Raw genomic sequence first — 24,156 nt, forward strand, 5'->3', positions numbered from 1 at the left:
ATAAGTTTCAGGGTTTTTCCCTGACTGTCCTGTGTTTATTTCTTCCATTAAATATATAGAAGCCAATCAGATAAGACAAGAGGGAGCCAATGATTATTCACTTCTGTGATCACATCCAGGTCTTGCTGGTTCCAGTCATTGGATGCATCAGGACCCAGACTACAGTCACGAGAGGAATAAATGAGAAATATGAAAACAAACAGGAGGCTGATCTACTTAGTCTGCAAAACATTTAAATGACAGTCTGTTAAATACCAGGGCATAGTTCTGTATTGTGAAGCAATCCCTTTGACTACCTAACCATACACCCCTAAACTACTGCCCACACTCCGTCACCTCTGTCATTGTGTTTATATCTCATTATCAATTATATAGCTAGAGAAACATACATGGGTAAACTCTACATGTTTGTTATTTGAACAACTGTTAATACCAATGTACCTTCACATCTAGAGAACATTTTGTATATTAACCATCTGCATAGCCTGTAACCTCTGTCTACAGTAATCAACCCATTGAGGTCCAGAAGGTTGATTGCAAGGTTTTCCATTAGAACACTTTCAAATCTAATGTACCATTACTTTACTAGCATTGACCTCGCTCTCCTTCAGTCACCGGAAGAGTTAAACAGCCTGCTGGGCCATTTACCAAAGCAAATTCTTACAGTCCTGCTTTAAAGGCATGGGCTTTCCTCCTTCCTTTATTGACAGATCGTGTATCCAATCAGGAAGGGGGCAGGGACCTGATCAGCCAACTAAAGGTCAGTCTGTCAGAAGCCTGAGTCTTTTTTAAAACAAACCTCTCTTCCAGTGACATTACTGTATTTTTAGAGAGAACAGAGGACATGGCTACAAAAAAGATTGGACTGATGTCAGGACAGGCTCCAGCCAATTGGAAATGTCAAGGGGAGGTGCTGGAAAAGTTTCTTTCTTCTTTTTGGGTTTTCCCTGCCCTGGAACAAAAAAAGCTATAATAAGTTTCCTAATAGAAAAAAAAGGCAGAGGGAAAATTTCTGGGAGTGAAGGAATGCTAAGGACACAGTAGTGAGGGGTGAATAACATCAGTAGAAGAGCTGGCGCTTCTGGGATCTGTTGGGAGAATAGTGATCTTGTGTCCCTGTACATATATTTATATATATATATATATATATTAATTTATTTATATATATATTTATATATATATATGTGTGTGTGTGTGTGTGTGTGTGCTTTGCCTAAAGTACCTTGCTTCCAAAGCAACTTCCAAGCTTTTTAATTTGTCCTAATTCCACTATTCCCTGCATTTCTGGTGCTTTGTAAACTTTATCACCTTTCTTCTGTTTTCTTTCATCATTCTTTTTTCCCATATCCATTCCCTTCTACACATTTAAGCTGCTCGCTCTCTCTTTTTGTCTCCTCTTTGTTCATCACAGCTCCAATTTGTTGTCCTTCTTTTCCTCATCCTCTCCTCTTTACCTATCACACTGAGTGTCCCATCTTCACCATCCCTCTGAACTCCAGTCCCCTCTGCCTCCCTTTTCTGTGCTCCCAGCCTGCTCCCTCTCACTCCACAGATGGGTGCAGCTGTATGTCAGGATGGAGATCTGGATTTCCGACTCATTTTTGGTGAGGAAGACTCTGAATGTCTTTCACCGAGGAATGCCCTGCACACAAACGGTGAGTAACCATGCAGCGCACTCAAGGGGACTTATGCCGCTGTCACTGACATTTAACTCTCTGACTGCCAAAACCCTTCAGAGAGCCTCTCTTCACATAGGTCTTACATCTCAATCCAGTAGTGGCACAATAACTAGTTATCCAGACTGTTTCATATAAAAAGCAATTGTTTTAACTAAACAGCTTTTCACGTAAACTGTACCTGTTGAGAATTAGGTTGGCTCCTGGCATGTATAAATATGCTTAACCCATTCAGTTCCAAGTCTGTAATATGTTGCCTTATACGACTATCAGGCACTCTTAGGGTTAACTAAGTACAGTACAACAGGAGGACATATTTGGGAGCTAAAAGAAGCGATCGTGGCTTGAAGATGGAGTTACAGAAATCTTTTACATCTCAAATCGTAGCATTCACATAGTATTATATGTAGTGTTTAAACAGAAAGCCTGAAATAAATCTTTATCCCGGGCGGCGCAAGAGATGGATTATATTTGTATTTAAAGGAGAATCTAGATCATAAAGGGAACTCTAGAGCGCCAGATTTTTCTTAAAGACCCCTAGAAGTTTTTAAGGATAATCACTTTTATTTATTTGTATGCTCTCTGCCTTGCCTCTCAGAATAGTGTTGTATTACGATATACCGTATATAAGTTTATATATATATATTTAATGTTAATGTTATTTAGTTAAAAGGTTCACAGGTAGGAAACAACCCTACGTGGTTAATAATAAAGAACAATTCTGGTGGAAAGTTTAGAAAGGGGTCTCATCTCCCTACCAACCAATGATTATTCCAAACCGAAGGATAATTCCCTTGGTTCCAAAGTGATTTGCTCTTTTTACCTAACCCTCTGTGTGTGTGTCTATAGTGGTAGCTTCATAAGCAGGATAATATCAGATCTTAAACCATACATTTATCAATGCAGAATAGTTGCAGCCATATTTGCTAGTCCTGATAACAACTGGTACTTAGGGGAAGGCTTTTTCCGGCTCAGGTGATGCAGGCACACAAATTCAACTGTTGGTTATCAAAGACTCTAGGAAAGAACGCAAGTATGTACTTAGGAGGGACACAATCTATTTGTTTTGTTGAGCTATGATTGTTAATCTATTTAAACACACAAACCTTAAAATGTTAGTTTGAAGATATTGTTGTATGTACACACCATGGGTGGTTATATATGATGAGCAGTGCTTATGCACAGTGCTAAAAGTGGTGCAATCTCCATGTCAACTAATGAAATGTTTCTGCTGACTGTTCTACGGTACCAGTACTGCTCGTTATACATAAAAAAAACACAAGCAATTTTATACATGAGGCTTAAGACAGTTCTATGTAACGTAAAGAAATTTTACTTCACTGAAGAGGTGATAGATAAGAGGAACATCCTTCAGGCATCAATGGTAGATATTAATACAGTGAAGGAATGTAAACATGCATGTGATAAGCATAAAGATATCCTAGATAGAACTTGAGGGTTTTCCTACATTAAAATGGCTTATTTGTTAAGATAAATTCCGTTTCTAAATAGGATTGTAATATTATAGCTTTACATTACAATTATGGTCCTATTTTGCACTCAGTGACATAATTATTAGCCTTCGTCATAAATGTTCAATCATTAGAAGCACAGGGTCAGTGGTACAGGTGTTTCCATCCATGATACAGTAACACAACATGACATCTGACCTAAGCTGGCTTCTGTTTCCTTCTGATGTGTGCTGTCTGGAATGACACAAGAACACATCACAACTACGCAATACTATTACTACAGAAACACTGCACTTATGCTTCTGTTAATATAGTTAACTAAAGAACACATAAACGTTTTATTACATTTATTTCTAGAATGCCTCCGAACTCTGTAGCGTTGTTACAGATTTGAGACACTGAACCATTAACAACATTAAAATACCTAGGGGATGAGAAAAGAGGCAAATACCTATGGGAACATTCTACAGAATCCCCCTATGCATTTTGTGGGACATGGGGACACCACATTAATTTAAAGGGACCGTGCAGCTATCATGTGCACTAAAGTGCATGCATTGATAATTTCTGGCGCTACTACTTATTTCTTTCAAATGCAGTTTGAATTACCTATATTGGTATGTCAGTATTCTAAAGCAGAACATTGAGAACCTTGTGTAGGTTAGGTATAAAGGGGCATACTGGTAATGATGAATTTGGTGAATTGCCAGAGCCAGTAGAAATGACTTTACTGATTGGTCTGCTGTCTGCATGTCATACCTTATATATATATAAACAGTATATCCCTATGTGTACAGTCAGCAGCACAGGTTATATTCAGCAAAACTAAGGCTATAGAGTATTAAATGTTGGCTAATTCACTGATTTTAGAGTAGCTCCCAGTCTGATGGCAATGGGGAAGTGGCTTAGTAGCCCAATCACAACTCCCAATTAGTGAGTATTAGCCCCACTCTAATTGTCCCCATGTCTTGTAAAGTGTTCCTTCCCTCACTCACATTTTTTGCATCATATACAATTTAAAGAGTAGTATGTCGGCACGCCAGAGTCCTAAATTAGAACACATTTCTCAATGAATTGCATATGAGCATGGTAGACGTCTAATCTTGCACTAAACTTTTGTAAGTGACTTCACTAGCATTCCCACTGTAACATCTCCTCCCAGTCTGTTGCGTGCAAACACTATTCCAAATCAAATAAAAGGCTAGTTGTTTATGCACATGGAAACAACAGAAACATAAAAACCATAAGGTTTTGTGTGCCACCAGCAGTAAAATAATGACACGCCTAGTAAAGGCAAAACAATTGAAATGTCTAATGTGATAGATTGGGGATATTCTGAAATGTTATTTTCTACAACCTGCTTTGATACATTGCTGAAGATCCCCATAAGAATTTATGAAGTATAAAAATCAGAAGCGGTGAACTTGCTGGCCACAAATTTCTTGTGAAAATGTAATTTTAAACAGATGCCAAAAATATGGCCATGAAATCAGAGTTACTGTCCAGTTTCAATATTCGGATTTTCCTACCTACTTTAAAATCCCAGACTTATATAAGCCTTGGCTGGGCTCCATGCTTTGAATAGTTCGGCATTGGCCTTGTGTCATGCTTAGGCTAGCAATCTGTCTATCCAAAAGCATTTTTTAATTGCCGTGAATTTCTTTCACAAGTGCTACTCCGTGTCCACAATCTTTTCCATTCCAAAGGAAAAGCACGCACATATATTATACTTCGCTGCACAGTCATGTAATAGTGGTATGTGTATGATGTGTCAAAACTTACACAAAGTGCTCAGACATTCTACTCCAAATAAATAACAAGCACTTCCCTTTCCAATGCAGCTGATATTGGGGCATTATGGTTGGAGGAATCAAAGGGGAATTAGACTGGCCAGTTATAGATAATGTCCTGTAGAAGGTCTACAGAGAGCATAATAGGGGCTAGGCTAAGTGTAGAGAGCAATTCTGCTGCAAAATGTAAAAAAAAATGGCCATAGCAAATACCAGAATGTTAATGCTGATCGTTCAATGTTGATCACAGGAGCAGGACTCCCGTTTACGAGGGACGTTTAATCAGCCGAACACCAAAAATGTCTGGGGGTGTCACTGCTTTTTAATTCTGTGTAATAATCAATTAACCTATCCTATCCCTATCCTTTCTCTGTCCCTCAATGCCTTCATTTTATTGATAAGGACATAAATTCCTTATTACTCTTCTCATTGGTGTGTCACGCTATGTTTATCGCATAGTTATTTTTCCCTCATTTTTTCCTCCTTTCTGTCTGCCTCCATTGTCTTTAAACCCTTTCTCTTTTTTCCTTTCTCACCTTCCCTCTTTTTCTGGCTTTCCCCCTCTTCCTCCCTCCCTCCCTCCCTCTGGCTTGTTTAGAATATCATTCTTATTTAGATATTCCAACATGTGGTACAACTTAGTCCCTCGGAGGTTTGGCAGGCTAGCGTTGCCGTGGTGACGGTGATTTCGGCTGGCGTAGTTTGGGCTGGCGGGGAAGTGGGGGGGGGTGTAATTAGGTGCACATGTCCCTGAACTTCTGGATAACTTTATGGGGCTGAGGGGGAGGGATCCCAGAGCTACATAGTGTCTGTGAGGAAAGATTTCTGCTTGCAATAAAGGTCACTGAGCTTCCAACGTCAGCACCCAGTGCTCCTTCCCATACACAGCTCGCTTCGACTGCTTGGCTCTCCAGCAGTGCTCCCCCAATACCAAACTTTCATTTTACTGCTCCCCACCACACCCTGTGCTCTTATTACACAATATTACCGTTTTTTACGGTTATTTCCCCATGCCATGCTCTCAAACACTTCTGTAAAACAAAATCATGTGTCTCGCTGCCGTATACGGCACCCAGGCCTCATATACATGCAGACAGACACATAGACAGAGTTCTAGATTTCCACAGGTTTAACTCTTGCCCCGATATCGGTTGGTCTTGATCTGTACCAAGCTTTGTACACGACGCAAACTCCTGTGTTATCCGTTTCGCTTTAAAATTGTGTGTGATGCACATTGTTGCAGCTACAGTATCTGTCTGGAACTGTTGCTGGTTAACAGCATTTGTCACAGCAGAAATGTGTTTTTTTTAAACGTTGTTATGCTCACAATGCTGCTATCCTCAAAACAACATTTCCCTACGCGAAAAGAATTAATAAGTAGAAGATATATTAGTTAAAAAAACCTTAGTTAAATGTTTTATGTTGTTTTTCATGCTGATTCAACTTTTTGTATTTGCACAGCTGTCGTGTCATTTTATTCCCCCAATTATTTCTCTCTTACCTACATGGTGCTGTCATAGTGTTGAAACAGGAAACATTGTATTTTTACAAGGCAAAGACAATAAGGATCTTTATTCTACATGGTCCCACGTGTTTCACAGTAGTCGCATGAAAACCTGAAGCCACTTTTCCAATAGCTCCAGAGTTCCCTTTGACTCTCTAGCCCTTGGTGTTTGTATCTATATAACATGCATAAAACCATTGTAGTATAACTTTAAGGTTGCTCTTTATGTAATAGTTTATTGCCATGTGACTTTCGGCAAGTACCATTTCTGATATTGGATTGTAGATGACCCACTCCATAAACCGTGGGTTCAAGTGAATTAATTCTTTAAATGAGAAGTGTCTGCTGAAATCGATTGTTTACTTTTGCTTACTAAATAATTCAGTTTTTAGTATCTCAACTCTAATTTTTTATTAGAGACACTGGATGTTTGCCCATTGATGTACCACACCGAAGTTGTCTACCAATAGTTTGTCATTTACACATTCTTTGTTCTTACAATACGACCCAAAGCCTATCCTACATTCACAGATTACCGTATATAAAGGAATTTTACATACATCTTGTATAACATTATATCTCTACACACATCTATGAATTCTTTGTCTCTTCATGAAAGCCATTATAATATTCCATTTCCTGTGAGCTTAATAGCTGTTTATCGCTATATGTCTACCCAGTCTGTTTATTTATTGTGTTGCACACAGGAAGCATTTGGGAAAACAGTAGTGCATGTGTGGAAAGATGAAGGTAGCTTTGCAACAAGAGATTCACAAGAGATGAAATTTGGAGATCTCATGAACTGGAGATCTCATCATCTATTTTTATTTTATTGTGGTATCACATGAAATAAAATTGGCGACATGTGGTTATACATCTCACATAGAATTCTTTGTCCTTAGACTTACATGAAATTTCCCATCCCCTGACTTCCATTCTACAAAGAGGCAATGATTTGTGAGAAAAGTATTTATATGTGAGAAAACTATTTCAATTTCCTATGTATTGCGGATAATACATACCACTAATATATTGCATTTATCACGCATTCCCTCATTGTATGGTATAAAATGAATCTTCAATGCATGTTACAGCTTTAGCATGGATGCATAAAAAGGAGAAAGAAATACATAATAGTGAAGTACTGTGGTAACAAATTAACCAACCTTTGTTATATTGAACTCACAGGAGTGAAGTATAACTCTTCAATGGTTAAACACTTCTCCTAATATGATTGATGTCCAATGTACTCCAATAAAAAAGAGCATGAATGATTAGAACATATCCAAATTTTAATTAAATAAAAGCTGTTACATATTAGTCTGTTAGATTGCACCAGGCGCACTTTATTACCTGTTTGTATAACAGAATTGTACATGGATGGTTTTGTGTGTGTGTGTGGAGGAATACACACAGATATTGAAGCTGCTGATGTGGGGAAAGGTGCTGGGTTTTTTTTACCAATTGTGTCTTTTGCCACTTTTAGTGATTTTTGGATAGTTCATAATAATTAAACCTGTCAAATATGTTTAGTATATTAAAAGGTGATTACTAATTTGCTTAAGTTGTCTTCTCTCCTGCCAAACTTTTGCAGATATTGAAGCTGAAGAACAATCTATATGCCATGAAGTTAATGCCGACACTACACTGTCCCTAAATACCTCAAGTAACTGTATAACTGGGGGTACAGGTGAAAGAATGGGATGTTTAACCAGAGCTGGCATGCACTCTCCTCCGCCTAGAAGAGCTTCAGAGAATGACTTAAATGGGACATTTCTCAGCCAACCTTCCCGTTTCATTCCTCTAGGGGGTTCACGCTTTATAGAGTGTCCTAGTATACGTATTACTAGTGACTCCCCTGGAAACAGTGATGGGGAACCAGAGGACCAAGGAAGGAATGACCTCTGGGATGAAAGGCCACAACGTGATCAGCTCTTCCTCCCTCCAGACCCATTCGGTTATCGGGATTCTTTCCTAAGCCCAAGCCCAGCAAGCAGCCATTCCTCCTGGAGCTTTCTGTCTTCCGAGGCATCTTCTTGTGACTCACTAGGGCAAATGTGTGAGGAGGTTGAAAGAGAACTTAATGAAGCTGCATCTCGATTCACCCTAGCCTCTCCCTTGGGCTCTCCTAGGGGCTCCCCAAAGCCTTGGGGAAGTATCAATGATGATTTGTGGCCTGCAAATACAATTTCAGGTCTTTCTTCCTCTCCCCGTGAAGAGTTGCTGTCACCTTACCCACAAGGCCAAGTGTCTCGACCTACTTCTCCCTGCGGCAAGAGGCGTTACTCAAACTCCAATGAAGAGGGGAACCATCAAGTTAGCTCTCCTTCCCCAGCACCATCACGTCGAGGAAGTTTGGGAGATGATAATCTAACATCAGAAAGAGCAGCCTCCCCAAAACCTAGCGAACACAATCAACAACCTACAACAACACCTTCTGTGGAGAGGGGAGACAACATTCCACAAAAGGCTAGAAGGACATCAGCAGAACAAACGGTTGCACCTGTTAGGAATGAGGAGTCCTCAAGTCCTGGGAAATCATTTGTCTGTGGACCCTCTGGGGTACTGGGTGAAGAAAACTCTGGAATGTTCACTCACAGCAGAAAGGAGAATGTAGGAATGGATTATTTAGCTGTACCTTCAGCATTGGCCTGGTCGAAAGCCAGGGTTGGAGGGCAGAGTCCTATATTCAGGTAATGGAGATAGTGTAGTGTGCTGAGGAGCTTTCAGTTATAGTTAAATAAACAACAAATTATTACAATTTGGAAATAAAGAATTTCACATCTGTGACTGGGTCAATTCAATAAATATCAATAACCACTAATACTAATATACAACAGGTCTGTGGTCTGTTTAAATTAAAGACACGGGTTTACATTTGGTTAATGTGTAGAAATATAGTTGTAAATAATAATTGGTATATACAGATTTATCTTTTTAGGGTCCAGGAAGGGACATATCCAACAAGTAAAGTATTGCAAGAGGTTAAGTGAAAGAAGTAAAAATATTAGGTCCATGACTCTCTAGCCCTTGGTGTTTGTATGTATATAACATGCATAAAACCATTGTAGTATAACTTTAAGGTGGCTCTTTATGTAATAGTTTATTGCCATGTGACTTTCGGCAAGTACCATTTCTGATATTGGATTGTAGATGACCCACTCCATAAACCGCGGGTTCAAGTGAACTTATTCTTTAAATGAGAAGTGTCTGCTGAAATTGATTGTTTACTTTTCCTTACTAAATGATTCAGGTGGTTTGTTTAGTGATTAATCAATAGATTAAATTCATATCTTCGAGATTAGCTCCTTAGTTTGGCTTAGTCATTGTTGGAGTAACCATGGACCAACAAATTTCCTGGTTCTGTTTACTTTCAAACATGATAGAAAAAAGAGGGTTTAGTTAAATTGTCATACATCATGTAATTGAAGGTTAAAAGTAAACATAATTATAGATTTCTTTTACACTTGCAGTTATAGCTTTTGCAAACATCAGTGTACCAAAGGTTCCCTTTGTTGTTCTCTTTAAGGTCTTCTTCACTTCCACCTCTGGACTGGCCTCTACCCTCCCAATTTGAGGGACTGGAGCTAAGGATAGAGGTGCAGCCAAGGACACATCATAGAGCTCACTATGAGACTGAAGGAAGCCGGGGGGCAGTGAAGGCTTCACCAGGAGGTCATCCTGTGGTAAAGGTAACACTTGAATTTACACAAATGTACATTATTCTTCTAGTTTGCCAGTATGAGACTGAAAGTATCCCATCATCTAAGCTGGACTATGCCAACCCTCCATACATATCAACTATATGTCAAAATGTATTGCCACTTACACTAAGGAAAGTGAAAACATTGCTTATCTTTGTCTTTTTTATGGAATGTCTGTTATTCATAGCGCAAAAGATAAATTTCAAGCCCAAAATGAGTGGTGTAGGACCAAACGTGTCGATGAGAGTCTAACAAAACTAGGTAGAAATTGTTATAATCCTATATGATTAAATATTTGCCTTTATGAGAATAACACTTCTTAAATTTATGTACAAAGTGACATATTACTGACGTTATTTACACCAATGCCTGTACAAATGTTATCATCATAGCCTTACTATTATTCACTGCTATTAAAGAAAGGCGGCAAAACATATTTTCATAAATTATTCATGTGTCAAACTGGATATTTCTAGATATATTAAGGAAGCCGCAAGCAAGTTGTACAACATATTTAAAAAGTTTGAGGTTCTCATTTCACTGTTTGTTGCCATTATACTTTGATGCATCTTGATAATTAAATCCTGAGAGCCCTGAAAACAACTCTTACACTCAGCACGAAGCATCATCAGATATTTGATCAAACTGTTAGGCTGTAAATTGGCAAAAGAAAAACATAGTTTATATAGAGTAATCGAACTCAGGGCATCCTGTAAAAGTTAATGGGAGTTTGCAGTAGCAGAAGCAAAGGATGGCTTTAATAATATTGACAGCAGCTTGCACAGTAATATTGACAGATTGTTTTCTGTAGAACTATCTGTATAACAAGATAACTTGCTGTTGTCTTCTAAGTGGATGGTTGTGATATTATTCACTGATGTTTATTATAGTGTGGAGCATCACTGACAGATAATTTGCTGTCACATTGGTGGATTGGGTTACTTAGCGGTAGCTTTCTGTAGTATAATTTGATGGTATTAAAAGGAGGTAGTTTGGCATTATGTTAGATTACTGTAGTATAGTTATGAGTTGTATTATTTACAGGTAGCTCACAGTATTGTAAGTAGTGGAGAGCCTTACTGACATATTATGTAGTACAAATAGTGAATAGTGTTATCTTAACTTGCATGATGATGTCACGGACGGAGGGCTTTAATGGGTGATGTCGTAGAAGGCTTCTAGAATGAATCAGTTTTAAAGCAGTATGTAATAGAAATCATCACTATGCAGTTATATTGGCATATTTGGCACTGAGCTGTTTATGGTGTTTTGAATGACTGGCACAAGCTGTGTATGGTATATTTAAAGAGTTTTTCTAGTATATTTAGCTTTTAGGGGCAGTGCTAGTCTCATTGGCAAGGAGCTTGCTGCACTGGAGATGCTTTCATTGGGTGACTAGATTATTTCCAGCTGTTTCTATGTCCTGTTGTTCCCACGCTCACTCTTCTGCGTCCAGTTCAGAACACAAGGACTTTAACATATACTAGTTGAGTCTGCATTCATATATCTTCAGCTTCATATATGTCTGCCTCCTCAGTCTGTCTGGGGGCTTCAAGTTCAGTAAACAAGAACAGTTTGCAAATACACCAACTCCTCGGAGGAAGACAATGGAATAAAAACGTTCAAATGACAGACATCTCCAAGAGAAGGAAATAGGAGATTGTGGGGGAGGAGGGAAAAGATGAAATCCAGACCCCACCTTCCATGTAAACACATTCAGAGCTTTTAATAGCGAGCTGGATCTCTGCTGGGTAATTTATTAGACCCAAAGTGATTGGTGTCTTTGCATACATCTGTATTTAAAGAGTGTATGTATACATATGTGTGAATGTCCAAGTGCATGTGTTTAAATGTGAAGTCAAGAGCTAAGGAAAGAAAATGTTTCTCCGGAATCCCACTTAATTGTTTTTACAAATCTTTTTAGTAAGCATATCTCTATGGAGGGTATTCACTAAACAAATACACAAGGGAGAAGAAATGTTAGGACATGAGGATGTAATTTAAAACTGGAAGGTCAGAGGCTTAGATGTAATGGTACATTAGAGGAACAGCCTCCGAACAGAAGTGCTAGAGGTTAATACAGTGGTGGAATGTAAACATCCATGGCATAGGTATATGGCGATGCTGAATCTAAGACAACACCAAGGACTGATTAAGATTTGAGTCCTTACATCAGCAAAAAATGACTGACCAGATGGGCTTAATGTTTGCTATCTGCTGTCGAACTCTGTTTACTTCCCCAACTTTAGCAGAAGCAAAACTCAAGAATTAACTTGCTGCAAAGATGCAAATAGTAACAGGGGAGGTTGGATTAATTGACATTAATTCACATATCCTGAGTTAATTCAGTTGTTGCAAATGCTGTCCCATTGATTTTAAAGGTTACTGAACACAACTTGCAGGACGTTATTGGCATGAAGTTGCCGCAAGTCTCCCAACCCTCTAAAATGGCATACATGCACAACTGAGTCAGACCCAGACGAGTTACATGTTCTGTCCTAGGCCCGACTAGAGTTGGTTAAAAGGGAGATCCCTAACCGGCTCATTAACGCTAACAGCGAGTCGGCATAGTCCTTCATAGGACTATAGGACCATTTCCTTCCACGCAATTAAAAGTAGGTTGGCGAGATATGAGGTCTGGGTCATCTAAGCTACAATAGGTGTTTCAGGAGCATTTCATTTACAATATAATCTCTCCTAATATAAACTACCAATCTTATTGCTATTGGCAACTTTCCAGTAATGTTAGCCCAACATTCCCCCTCGCTCTTAATTTAGGAGCCCACAAAGGACATGGGAAGGCTGAACGTAGGTAGGACTGCCAACATGTGGATGAGAATATGTGCATGATGTGCACAGATCTTATCACCACTCCAAACCAAGAGATCAAAATGACTGCGCCTCAGAGGTCTAGCAATCTCCTGCGGTATCTGAAGCATACAAGACAAATTGCATTTAAATCAGCATGATAAACATACAGTTATCGTTCTGATTAAATCCTCTGCTACTTGAGTCATAACCTTCTTAGCAGTTTGCTGAGAGGATTCCTGTATAACTGCCTTATCACATATCTTTCTGACATATTTAACCATGAACAGCAAGAGACATAAAATCTGAACTGAAAATGCAATTGCTTGAAAAAGCTGCAGATCTATTAATGAATACATATGCGAATACACATGATTATACATATACATGCAAAACATCATCTAACTAAATATTTCAATGTGTGTTATATTTTGCCTAGCTGACATACTGCAAGTTTTGCCCTGTGACATATTTAGCACTACCAACATGGTTGTATGCCTTATTGTTATCGGTTTTTGGTGAGGAAGTCCAGTGTCATCATTATAGTTCATTGAATGATTATAATATAGCCTAATCTCTGAAAGTAATTTTTAGCTTTCTTTTGTTCCCCCCAGCTTGTCGGCTATAATGAGAAGCCACTCACCTTACAGATGTTTATTGGGACAGCAGATGAGCGCAACCTCAGACCCCATGCATTTTACCAGGTTCACAGAATCACAGGAAAGATGGTGGCCACGCCAAGTTATGAGGCACTAGTAGGAAGCACCAAAGTTCTGGAGATGTCTTTACTCCCGGAGAACAATATGTGTGCTAAGTAAGTTGTATCAGGTACATGGAATATGCTGCACGCAAAGTAGGGTAAAAGGACACCCAGACTTAGGTGACCCAGACCAAAGGTGCACAAAATTGTCCAACCACAAATACGGCAAACAAGTTGTACAGGCCCATCAATAGTATGACAATGTGTTTAACTACAGAGTGACCAAAACAGCCATGTTTTAGCCTTTACGTGAGGTTTGATGTAGCCTTTTTCATGATGGTTTGGCGTAGCATGGTTGTGATTTTACTGGAGTATCAAATCATTTTTTCTTTCTAAGTAAATTGTTGACAATGACAAAAAATGCATGGTGACAATGACAGTCCATCACTATGGGAAACATCAAGTTAATATTATTCATTATTGTGCGTTAACATTTCAGTATAGACTGTGCTGGGATCTTAAAGCTTCGGAATTCAGACATTGAGCTCAGGAAGGGTGAGACAGATATTGGCCGTAAAAACACACGGGTTCGACTTGTGTTCCGAGTTCACGTCCCACAGGGAGCTGGCAAAGGCATCTCACTGCAAGTGGCATCTATACCAATTGAGTGCTGTGAGTAATTTGTATCTTGTTTCAAAGCAATGCCTTTTACATATGTAAATTAAGTTCATGTTGGAATACTGTGGTTAATAGCAGTGGTTATGCGACAACAGATACAAAAAAAACCAATAAACCTTGTAAAATATATTTTACATACATTTATGAATCCTTTTCATGGTTTATGTTAGTTGAGAATGTGTCAGCAAATAGCCATAAAGCAGGTAACCCCTCATATTGATATATGATGGGCACATGTCTAAAGACACTGGCAACAACAGGATGGATCTGGGAAAATAGGTTATAGTATAACTAGTTATAGTAACTAGTATAACCTATTTTTTTGTCTTCTAAACCCAAAATGAATTGTATAATATCTTATATTTTTATAATTATTTTTTTATTCCAATGTGTGGTCCTATCAATCTCGTGGCGTGGTACACCTTGCACTTCCTGTGCTAATAAGCAACTTCATTTGAATTTTCATATGATGTTTTCCTATCTGGCACCTAAGGGGGCAACATCACTATAGATGGGGTGGCACTTTTTTCATGCAGCAGCTCATGTGTGCACATATACAGTCTTTGTGGGAGATGTACGGGCTCTAATGCTTCCAGATGCTTGCAGCAGGGTTTCCGGATTAGGGTGACCACATCGGCTCTGTTTTTCAAGACACACATAATTTTCACATATTGCCAACCAGAACATATAAAATGCTACCCTCTAGTATGTGGGATGTATAAACTGATGGGAGGGAATCAGTCAGTTATACATCCAACAAGCTGCAAGCAATATGAGTAAATTATACGTGTCCTGGAAAACATGCCACATGTGGTCACCTTGTACTGGGTTGAACCCTGTCAGCTCCTTTCTGGCATAACCAGGCATAAAAAAACGTATTTATCTGTTTTACACTGTACCTCATTTTTACATAACTTGTGCAACTTTTTTAAGAGTAACTCAGCAACAAACCTAGAAACACACAGTAGGACTACGTAGAAAAAAGTTACTTGTTTGGCCGATAGCCGCGGTGCACGTAGTCTCTCTCACGTTACTCGTTGTTTATTCCTTGTCACTTCTTCAGCCCAGCGCTCAGCTCAGGAGCTCCCTCAGGTGGAGAATTACACTCTCAGCGCATGCTCCGTAAATGGGAGAGAGGAATTGCTGCTGTGTGGACATAACTTCCTTTCTGACTCGAAGGTGATTTTCCTTGAAAAAGGCCCAGGTAAGACTTTCTCAGGGCTGACACATGATTACTAATTCTGACTACCATGAACACAGAGTTCCAAAACCAGTGCTTCAAGCACACCTTTGTGGATAGGTGGAGTGAATCTGGTTCTTTATTCACAATTTGTTTTTATTATTATCCTCTTTTTATTTATTAAGCGCCAACAAATCATGCAGCACTGAACAATTGAAGTGGGGCAGTTAACGCATGTCGCAAATATACATTAATACATACAGACACATCAGGAGAACCCTGCCCGTCAGTTTGCCATCTAGCCTTGCAAAGTTGCAGTCAGGAATAGTGAGCTTTTGAGGGCCCCGTTCAAGAGCTTACAATCTAAGGGAATAGCATGGGTAACTAAAACAAAAAGAGGCTAGACAAAAATTCAGGAGAGCAAGAATGAAGGGGCGTCGCAGACTGGAGCCAGTAGAGTCAAAAGGGACGGGTTCATTCCTGGCATACAACCATCTTATACATCTCTATACTGTAGGTATTACGTTTGGCTTCCAATTCTATTAGCAAACTCTTTTATAGACAAATGATTCACGTATTAGATGCTTTCATCTGCACATTGTGAATAAACCGCCTTGAATTTCATTGCTAAACATCTGGTTATTGCAACTCCCAATGTGATTTTTGTTTATGCAAGCCTACATGATCAAGGCGACCTTGTCCTTAAATGTCTTCTTATATGTCAACTAGAGTTTAATTCCTAGATTTTCTTGTCCCATTTCTCCTGCATCACCACATACATGACTGGATTCAATTATCTGAGATATCAATCTTTGGAAAATGAATACCTATTATCCCACATATTTACAGAAAAAAATATGCTGAGATAAAAATCAATGATAATTTCTAAGTAAGGTAACTGTAGCCAGCCTGGAAAGTTTAATAAAACAATTTCTTGTTTGTCATGGCAAAGACAAAAGCCATGGTTCAGGGTGGACAACGCAGTGCAAACGTAGACAAAACCAGTAGTTCTAGTTAACACTTTTGAGTAAGTCTGTAACAAGTGCTTCTGTTATCCTTATTTATGGATCTGACTAGCGCCATCATATTTGGCAGAGCTGTACAAATAGTAAACAGGACTTACAGAAACAAAAGATCTAAAATGAGGTGAGGGATATATTATACAAGACAAACATTTGAAGTTGACCAATGACGCAACTGTATTCTAGTATAATTTTTTTTTTAAAATAAATGATATTACCAGACATATGTACAGTCTAAAAACACGGGTGTTCAGTGGGGAATTATAGTGCCATTTCACATAGTAAACCTGTGACCCCCCCATTTAAATCTCCAGAATGATCTTTATATATATATAGTTTACTGTAACTTTTGCAGTAAATTCCTGTTGCTCTTGCTGGGTCCCAACAGTTAATAGACCCATGTAGAATGGGAGGCAATCTACACTAGGGCATTTGACACGGTCCCACATAGAAGACTTATCAATAAACTGCAATCTTTTAGTTTAGATCCCAATATTGTCAGATGGATCATGCAGTGGCTGAGTGACAGACAACAGAGGGCTGTAGTCATTGGAGTATATTCGGAGCAAGGTCTTATTACCAGTGGGGTACCTCAGGGATCTGTACTTGGACCCATATATTTTAATTAGTGATATTACCGTCTTTTCGCTGAAGATTTGTAACAGGGGTTGATGTTCCTGAAATGATAAGTCAATTGGCAAATGATTTAAACTGGAAAAATGGTCAGAGCTGTGGCAACTGATGTTTAATGTAGATAAGTCCAAGACAATGCGCCCGGGGCATAAACTATAGACTATTTGATACAGTCCTAACCTCAACGTGTGAAGACTTAGGGGTAATTATTTCAGAGCAGTTAAGGGTAGGTAGACAATTCAGCAGAGCAGCAGGTAATGCTAGCAGAATGCTTGGTTGTATAGGGAGAAGTATTAGGGGTAGAAAGAGGGAAGTGCTCATGCCGTTGTACAGATCATTGGTGAGACCTCACTTGGAATATTGTGTACAGTACTGGAGACCGTATCCATAAATACTTTGGAGAACGTTCAAGGAAGGGCTACTAAAATGGTTCATGGATTGCAAGATAAAACTCATCAGGAAAGGTTAAGAGATTGTAACATATATAGCCTGGAAGAAGGATGTGACGGGGGAATATGATAAAAACATTTAAATACCTTAAGGGAATGAACATGATAAAGGAAGAGAGTTTATCAAAAAGAAGAAATACTACCACAACAAGAGGACATGGTCTTAAGCGAGAGGGGCAAAGTTTTAAAAGTAATATCAGGAAATATTACTTCACTGGGAGAGTGGTGAATGTATGGAATAGCCTTCCACCAGAAGTGGTAGAGGTTAATAAAGTGAAGGAGTTCAGGCAAGCCTGGGATAGGCATAAGTCTAAGCCAGATATAAGATAAGGCCAGGGACTAAGGAAAGTATTCTGAGGTTGGGCAGTCTAGATGGGCTGAATGGTTCTTATCTGCCGCCACTTTCTATGTTTCTACATTTTGAACAATGTGTAGAAACTGAATTCTGGTACTTACTGTGCTTATAAATAAAATGCCTATTTTGTTTTTCTAATAATAGATGGGAAACTGCAATGGGAGGAAGAAGCAAAAGTCAACAGACTAAAAAGCAATGAGGTAAACGACCTATTGGCATGACATATATTAGAGTGAGAATTTATACAAGCTTCAGTAGATCAAATAATTATTTTTGCTTACAAGGCTCAGGTAGAGGACCTGACTGTAGAACACATTATAAAGGGCTGGGATTACGGTAAAGAAAAATAATATTTTATCTGTTGGTGCATATTAGTAAATCATTTACTAAGGGCAAAAACTGGATTCCAATTAGACTGTTAGATCTACAAGCCATGGATCTCCTTTTCTAATATAGCCATAGATACACATACAAGCAAGAAGTGTAGCATGTCTCACGAGTGTGGAAATCATGCTGGTGGGGCTTAAAGGAAAGCCCATAGTGCCGTTTGCGGGGTATCATGTTGTATGCAAAGAGTAAAGGGGCTACCATATGATGGTTGTGTGCAGGAGCAAGTTGGAATTGCTGTATACTGTTGTGTGAAGGGTGGGGAGGGGCTACCAATAGTATTGTGGCAGATGAAGGGCTGCTGGACGGTGTTGTGTCTGGAAGGAGAAAGAATAAAAAAAAGATTGAGAGAGAAAAATGAAGCAGCTATAAGAAGAGAGAGAAGAAAGAAAGTGGGGGAAGAGAAGAAAGAAAAGCGAGTGAATGAGAAAGACAGAGAGAGATAGGGAAAAAAGAGTGAAGTAACAGAGTGCGGAGAGAAAGGAAGAAAGGTGAAGAGCGTAAAGTGGCAGTGAGAGAGAGAAGAGAAGGAAAGATTGAAAGAGAAAGGCAAATTTCAATGAGAGGCATATACGATAATTACCTATATATTATTGCTCCTATGGTCAATTGCTACTCTTTACTGCCATCTAATGGGAAAAAAAACAAGGCAATCATTTTTACTACCTGCATATAGCTTTTGACATTACTGGTCTTAAATCAAAGTACACTGAAATGAAAATACTGACCTCTGGAACATGTATAAATAAAATGTATTTGCACCTTGACCCCTTAGTTATGACCCATTCAAGGTCACATTTCCAATATATTTATTAAATAAAAGAAAGGTGCGCACACAAACACAACTGAATATGTAGATACATATCCACCACACACAACTTAATATTGTGATAAATGTGCCAGTAAATAAACAACAATATTTGTTTGTATTATTGTCTCCACAGTCAATGTTGTCCGTGCAAGTACCTGAATACTGTAATAAGGAGATAACACGACCCCTGCAGGTCTATTTCTACATATCCAATGGACGCAGAAAAAGAAGTCCAATGCAAAGCTTTCGTTACCTGCCCAGTAAGTCCTGATTACCTACTGTCATGCTACCAATTTTATCATGCACAGAGCCTGCAATGCTAATAAGCCACTTATTGATAGAGCATGATGTGCATACAGGGTTGATGACTAAAGATTAAGTAAGAAAAATATGAGACTGTGCTCCCCACATATGTCCTTTTATTCATTATTCCCTTTTTTACTCCTTTTCCTCCAGTTATATTTAAGGAGGAGCCTATCCAGGACCTGGGTTTGCAGAGGTTCTCATCTGTTCCTCTCCCTCCTGCATGCCATATTCCGTTAGATGTGGGCCAGATGGAGCTAAGCACATCCTATGTGCCCCCATTACCATCCAGCTTGTGTGACACCCCCATGGAGGTGTCTCCTTATTACACAACATCACACTCTGAACGCGGATATCCGAGTGGTCCTGACTGCAGCGTGGGCAGCAATTCTTTCTTGGGGTGCTACTTTAGTCCAGCATTGCCTCCTGAGTTGAAATGTCCACCATCTTACACTGAGAATGAAAGTGATGTGTCACTGGCTTTACCCTTCCAATCAAACACAAACCCTCAGCTGCCTCCTAGCCCTGTTCCTTGGTCCCCACAACCATGTTCATCCCATTCTGCGCCACCATCTCCATTTGGGGGTCCATTACTTCCGCACCTAACATTACCCAGCAAGCTGGACGAAAGAGGTGTAGGATCTCACCAGAGCTACCAACCTTCCCCAATGCTGACAAATTTAGAGTTAGATGTGAGTGCACATCAATTTACACAAGGGTATCAGCCATTCTCAACCTGTGCTCCCCCATCCTACACTACCCTAAGTAATGGTGAGAGGTTAGAAAAACTTCAACCAGAGCATACTGCAACCTCTCCAGAAGTGATCAGAATGGAGCACTCCACACACCACTTAAGCTCAAAAACAGAAACCGGAATAGTTGCACAACCAATATTCTCTGCTTCTACCACTTTGTCGCACTCAAAAGAAGATGGAGTAGCCCAAACATTGCCTTCCTACCAAAACTTGTCTTCCTGTAGTTCTGCTACCCTTAATTCCCTGTGCCCCTCATCCACCCCTTCTCCCTTTTCCTCACCATCATCCCCATGTTTCTCTACTGCTCCAAATCAAAGTATAGATGGGCCTCCAGATGTCACCCATGGTCTGTCATCAAATCAGAATGAGGACGATGCCTGTTACAGATCCTCCAGAGTGGAATACTCCAAGTCTGCTGACAATGAGGGACAGGATGCGGTGAAGGATGGCGGACAACATTTTGAAAGCCCTTTCCATCCCATTCCAATCCAGGGGATTACACTAGAAGAAGGTAAATTATTAGAGTGAAAGGGATATCATTTTAGAGAAGAGGGGAGTATAACATAGATACCTTACAATAAGTACACATACAATGAACAAAAGATCATGAACGGGACTGTTTTGAGCCTAGATTGAATGGTCCTAAAATAGAATTTCCATTAAATACCACTAGTGAGACTGTCATGTTCCACATTGTGGTCCTTGTCTAATTTCAATTCAGTTTATATATTTAGCCAGAAGATATCTCCTTATACTAGGAACTGCATATCGATGGTATTCTGCACACATGCTCATGCACCAGGAAAGCGCATGAACACTCTCCCAGGGCTTCATTTGGGTTCAGCAATAAAAATGTGGGTGCTGGGAGAAGATTTGCTATAGAAAAGTGTAGGACTAGGATTTAAAGGAACGGCTTTTCCATTGCATGCCTTTTTAGTACAGCAAGCAGTGCAATGAATAGGGACCAGGAAATTTCCGTTAGGCCACTCACCTTATGACAAAGTAAGAAAATGAAGCCCAAATTAAACCTTTTTCTTTCCTGACTAGTAAACAATTTTACTGACTGATAAAGCTTAACAATATTTTCCCAGGTTTGATGGTCACCATTAATCTCATGTTTCTTTGCATTTGTTGTCTCACAGTAAGTGAATTCATCGGTCAAGACCTTAGCAGATTTCCAGATGAACAGGAGGAAAATTAAAGCAAGATTTATAGCATGGACTGGGGACTGAGTTTGACTGAATATCCTACCAGTGTTAAAGGGATGTTCTGTGTTAAAATTGGACAAATCAGTGATCCCCGCTGAGATGAACGTGCTGGACATTTTTGTTTTAATAGTAACAATAGCTACAAGGTTGGCTATTCTGTCTTGTAAATCATCTTAAAACCTACGGTATCTTCTCCCCTCTTGTAGCCATTTCCTACTCATACAAAAATCACCCCAAATTTCAATTTCACCCCCTTTGGATTAACCCAATAATAAAACAATAAAAATACAAAAGGGACATACTGACTATTGATTTCTTTGCCAGTTGAGTTCTGAAAGTGGCGTGGGTCCTCTAGAGTGGAGGTTGAAGTTTACAATGCATTTGTGTCATGTTCTTAACATGTATCAGTGGAAGGTTCTGTTACCCCCACTAGTGCGCAGTGTTTCTTGATCTGGGCTACCTATGAGTTATTTAGCGATATTTGATACAAAGACAATTATAATAAGGGTTACTTAATGAAAATTTTAATATTTAGGATACTTATTGGAAAACGGGTTAAGAAACACTACTATAGCAGAAATCCTTCAGTGCGCTCACTTAACCAATGTTTTAGTGAAACAGCAAGAAAGTGTACCCATTTCATTCAATTGAGCACTAAAGTATAAAGGAGTGCCCGACGTCTCTTGACGAGAAATGATTTTTATATATATATATATTTATATATGTATTTTTAATATTTTTATATATGCCCATTGGCAATTTGTATGTTTGTATTTTGCAATCAAAATAATAAAAAAACCCAATGTTTAAAGCTCACATTTTGCACTGTTTCATTAGTCCTCATTCTGATTGGACGACAGTTTGGGTAGGAAAAACGTATGTATCTGACAGTATACAACTGCAGTCTTTGGGTAAGGTGGGAATCTGTTCCCCAAGGCTATTGGTCAGCTTAGTTTATGGGCGCAAGGAACTATGAAGATAAAAACTCCTGCAAGTCTCTAGTACTGATTTGTATAGATATTTATAGATTAATCATTTTGAGACTGGCAAATTAAAAAAAGGTTCTCTAAAATTTCAATGAATTGTCATTCCTAGTCTCGATGATAAATTATGATCATTCATTACAAATCAGTGTTGATTACAAAACAGTCCCACTGATTATTTATCCGATTGAATAGTGCTTATCTTTAGAGGAAACTTCTATAGATTACAAAACAGACACTTATTAGTAAATGGCGACACTGATTACTGTGGTGGCAAACTGCTAAAAAAACATGTGCACATGAAGAGCCATGTGTTTCAGAGAACTGAAAATGGTGAAACACAGAAAAATGAAATTATTGAACAGATAAAAGACAGGTGGTACTTATTCTGTATTATAAATCGCTAACTTTGATTTTGATTTTAATACAGGAAGCCCAAAGTCATGAACAATAGGAAACCAGCAAGTATTAAGTGTAGATCACCCAAGTACTGCTCACACAATAGTGATTGGGGGCACTTTCCCTTTCAAAAGATCTCTTGTTACGTTTCAATGCAGAATCTTCAGGGTTTTTTAGACAACCGTCATATAGGAGAAAATACAGAAAATAGTTCATAGTGTAGTAAGCGCACAATAAAATCTTGAATTTACAACTAGACAGTGGGCTCTTGCCTTAATCAGGAGCACTCTGTTGTCTGGCACACAGCATGGAAACAGGAAAGCGTTACTGGTTTGTACTAGCTTTTTATAAGGCTGTTATAAGGCTGTTTCAGTGATAAGACAAACACAGGTAGAGTCAGCCCAGATTGCTATTTTTGCAATCTTTCCAATGATAGATAACCATTCACTCATTCCTTATCCCTTATGTAGGATTTAAAATAAGGTCTAGAGAAAAAGATTGTTACGTTCATAGATTACTGTATTGATGACGTACTTGTAGGAATGTAATTCTTTTAAGCAGATTGGTTCACTTAGAAGGCAAGCCCGTTCATGTGAAGGAAGGGTAAATGAATATGTAAATCAAACCACAATGAGAAATATGGCTCAGTACGTCGCTCACAGTTAGAAAGCAGTAACACTAGATTGATCGTCTCATTAACAGGAAAAACTGATCATACAAAAAGCGATCAGTAAAACTCTGAAATAGACTGTTTGCACGCTTGCTTTTACAGCAATTAAACTTTATGAAAGATAAGTTTGCGGTCATAATCGTAAGAAACACTAAACTACAAAAGGCAGGCTTTACAATCACTGGAATTTACACACATGTAGAAGACTGACATAAATGGGGAAATACTGGTTCACTCAGAATGTAATCACATCCATGTTGTGGCAGTCACATTTATGAGAGTCCGTTGTATGTAAACATGAGAATTATGATGACCAGCATTAGCCATGGGAAGACCAATAATGTTCATGAGGCAGTCACAATCACTAGAAAATGAAAATGTGGCTTCATTATTAACCAAGGCCACCTTTAAACCCTTTATAACCAGTTGCTTTCCTCTATTTAATGTTTATTGTGCTTACACAATTTATATTTTGCTTTGATACCATTTTATATGAATAGTCCAAATATGAATAATGCATGGCACATTAAAAAAAAAACATTTTGTAAAAAAAAATAAAATTAGATTTCTAGTGGGAAGTGTATGAGGTGTTTGGCACCTACTTTTTTTGTTATTATTATTTTTAGATAATCACCAGGTTCTGGATAGACCCTCAGTGAACTTTTTATC

The 24,156-nt window shown here is 38.8% G+C and overlaps 1 protein-coding gene across 1 annotated transcript; it reads left to right on the forward strand.

Annotated features, from left to right (window-relative positions):
- Positions 1-854: 854 nt before the first annotated feature.
- Positions 855-21,697, forward strand: NFATC4 (nuclear factor of activated T cells 4). Its single transcript, XM_053468491.1, has 11 exons — positions 855-910; positions 1,412-1,655; positions 8,037-9,135; positions 9,972-10,134; positions 13,569-13,768; positions 14,154-14,326; positions 15,396-15,536; positions 18,116-18,171; positions 19,303-19,429; positions 19,626-20,738; positions 21,370-21,697. Exons 2-11 carry the CDS (start codon positions 1,553-1,555, stop codon positions 21,426-21,428), a joined length of 3,234 nt encoding a protein of 1,077 aa, XP_053324466.1. The 5' UTR covers positions 855-910; positions 1,412-1,552; the 3' UTR covers positions 21,429-21,697.
- The last annotated feature ends 2,459 nt before the right edge of the window (positions 21,698-24,156 follow it).

The sequence above is a fragment of the Spea bombifrons genome, chromosome 1, assembly GCF_027358695.1.
Source record: "Spea bombifrons isolate aSpeBom1 chromosome 1, aSpeBom1.2.pri, whole genome shotgun sequence".
NCBI lineage: Eukaryota > Metazoa > Chordata > Amphibia > Anura > Pelobatidae > Spea > Spea bombifrons.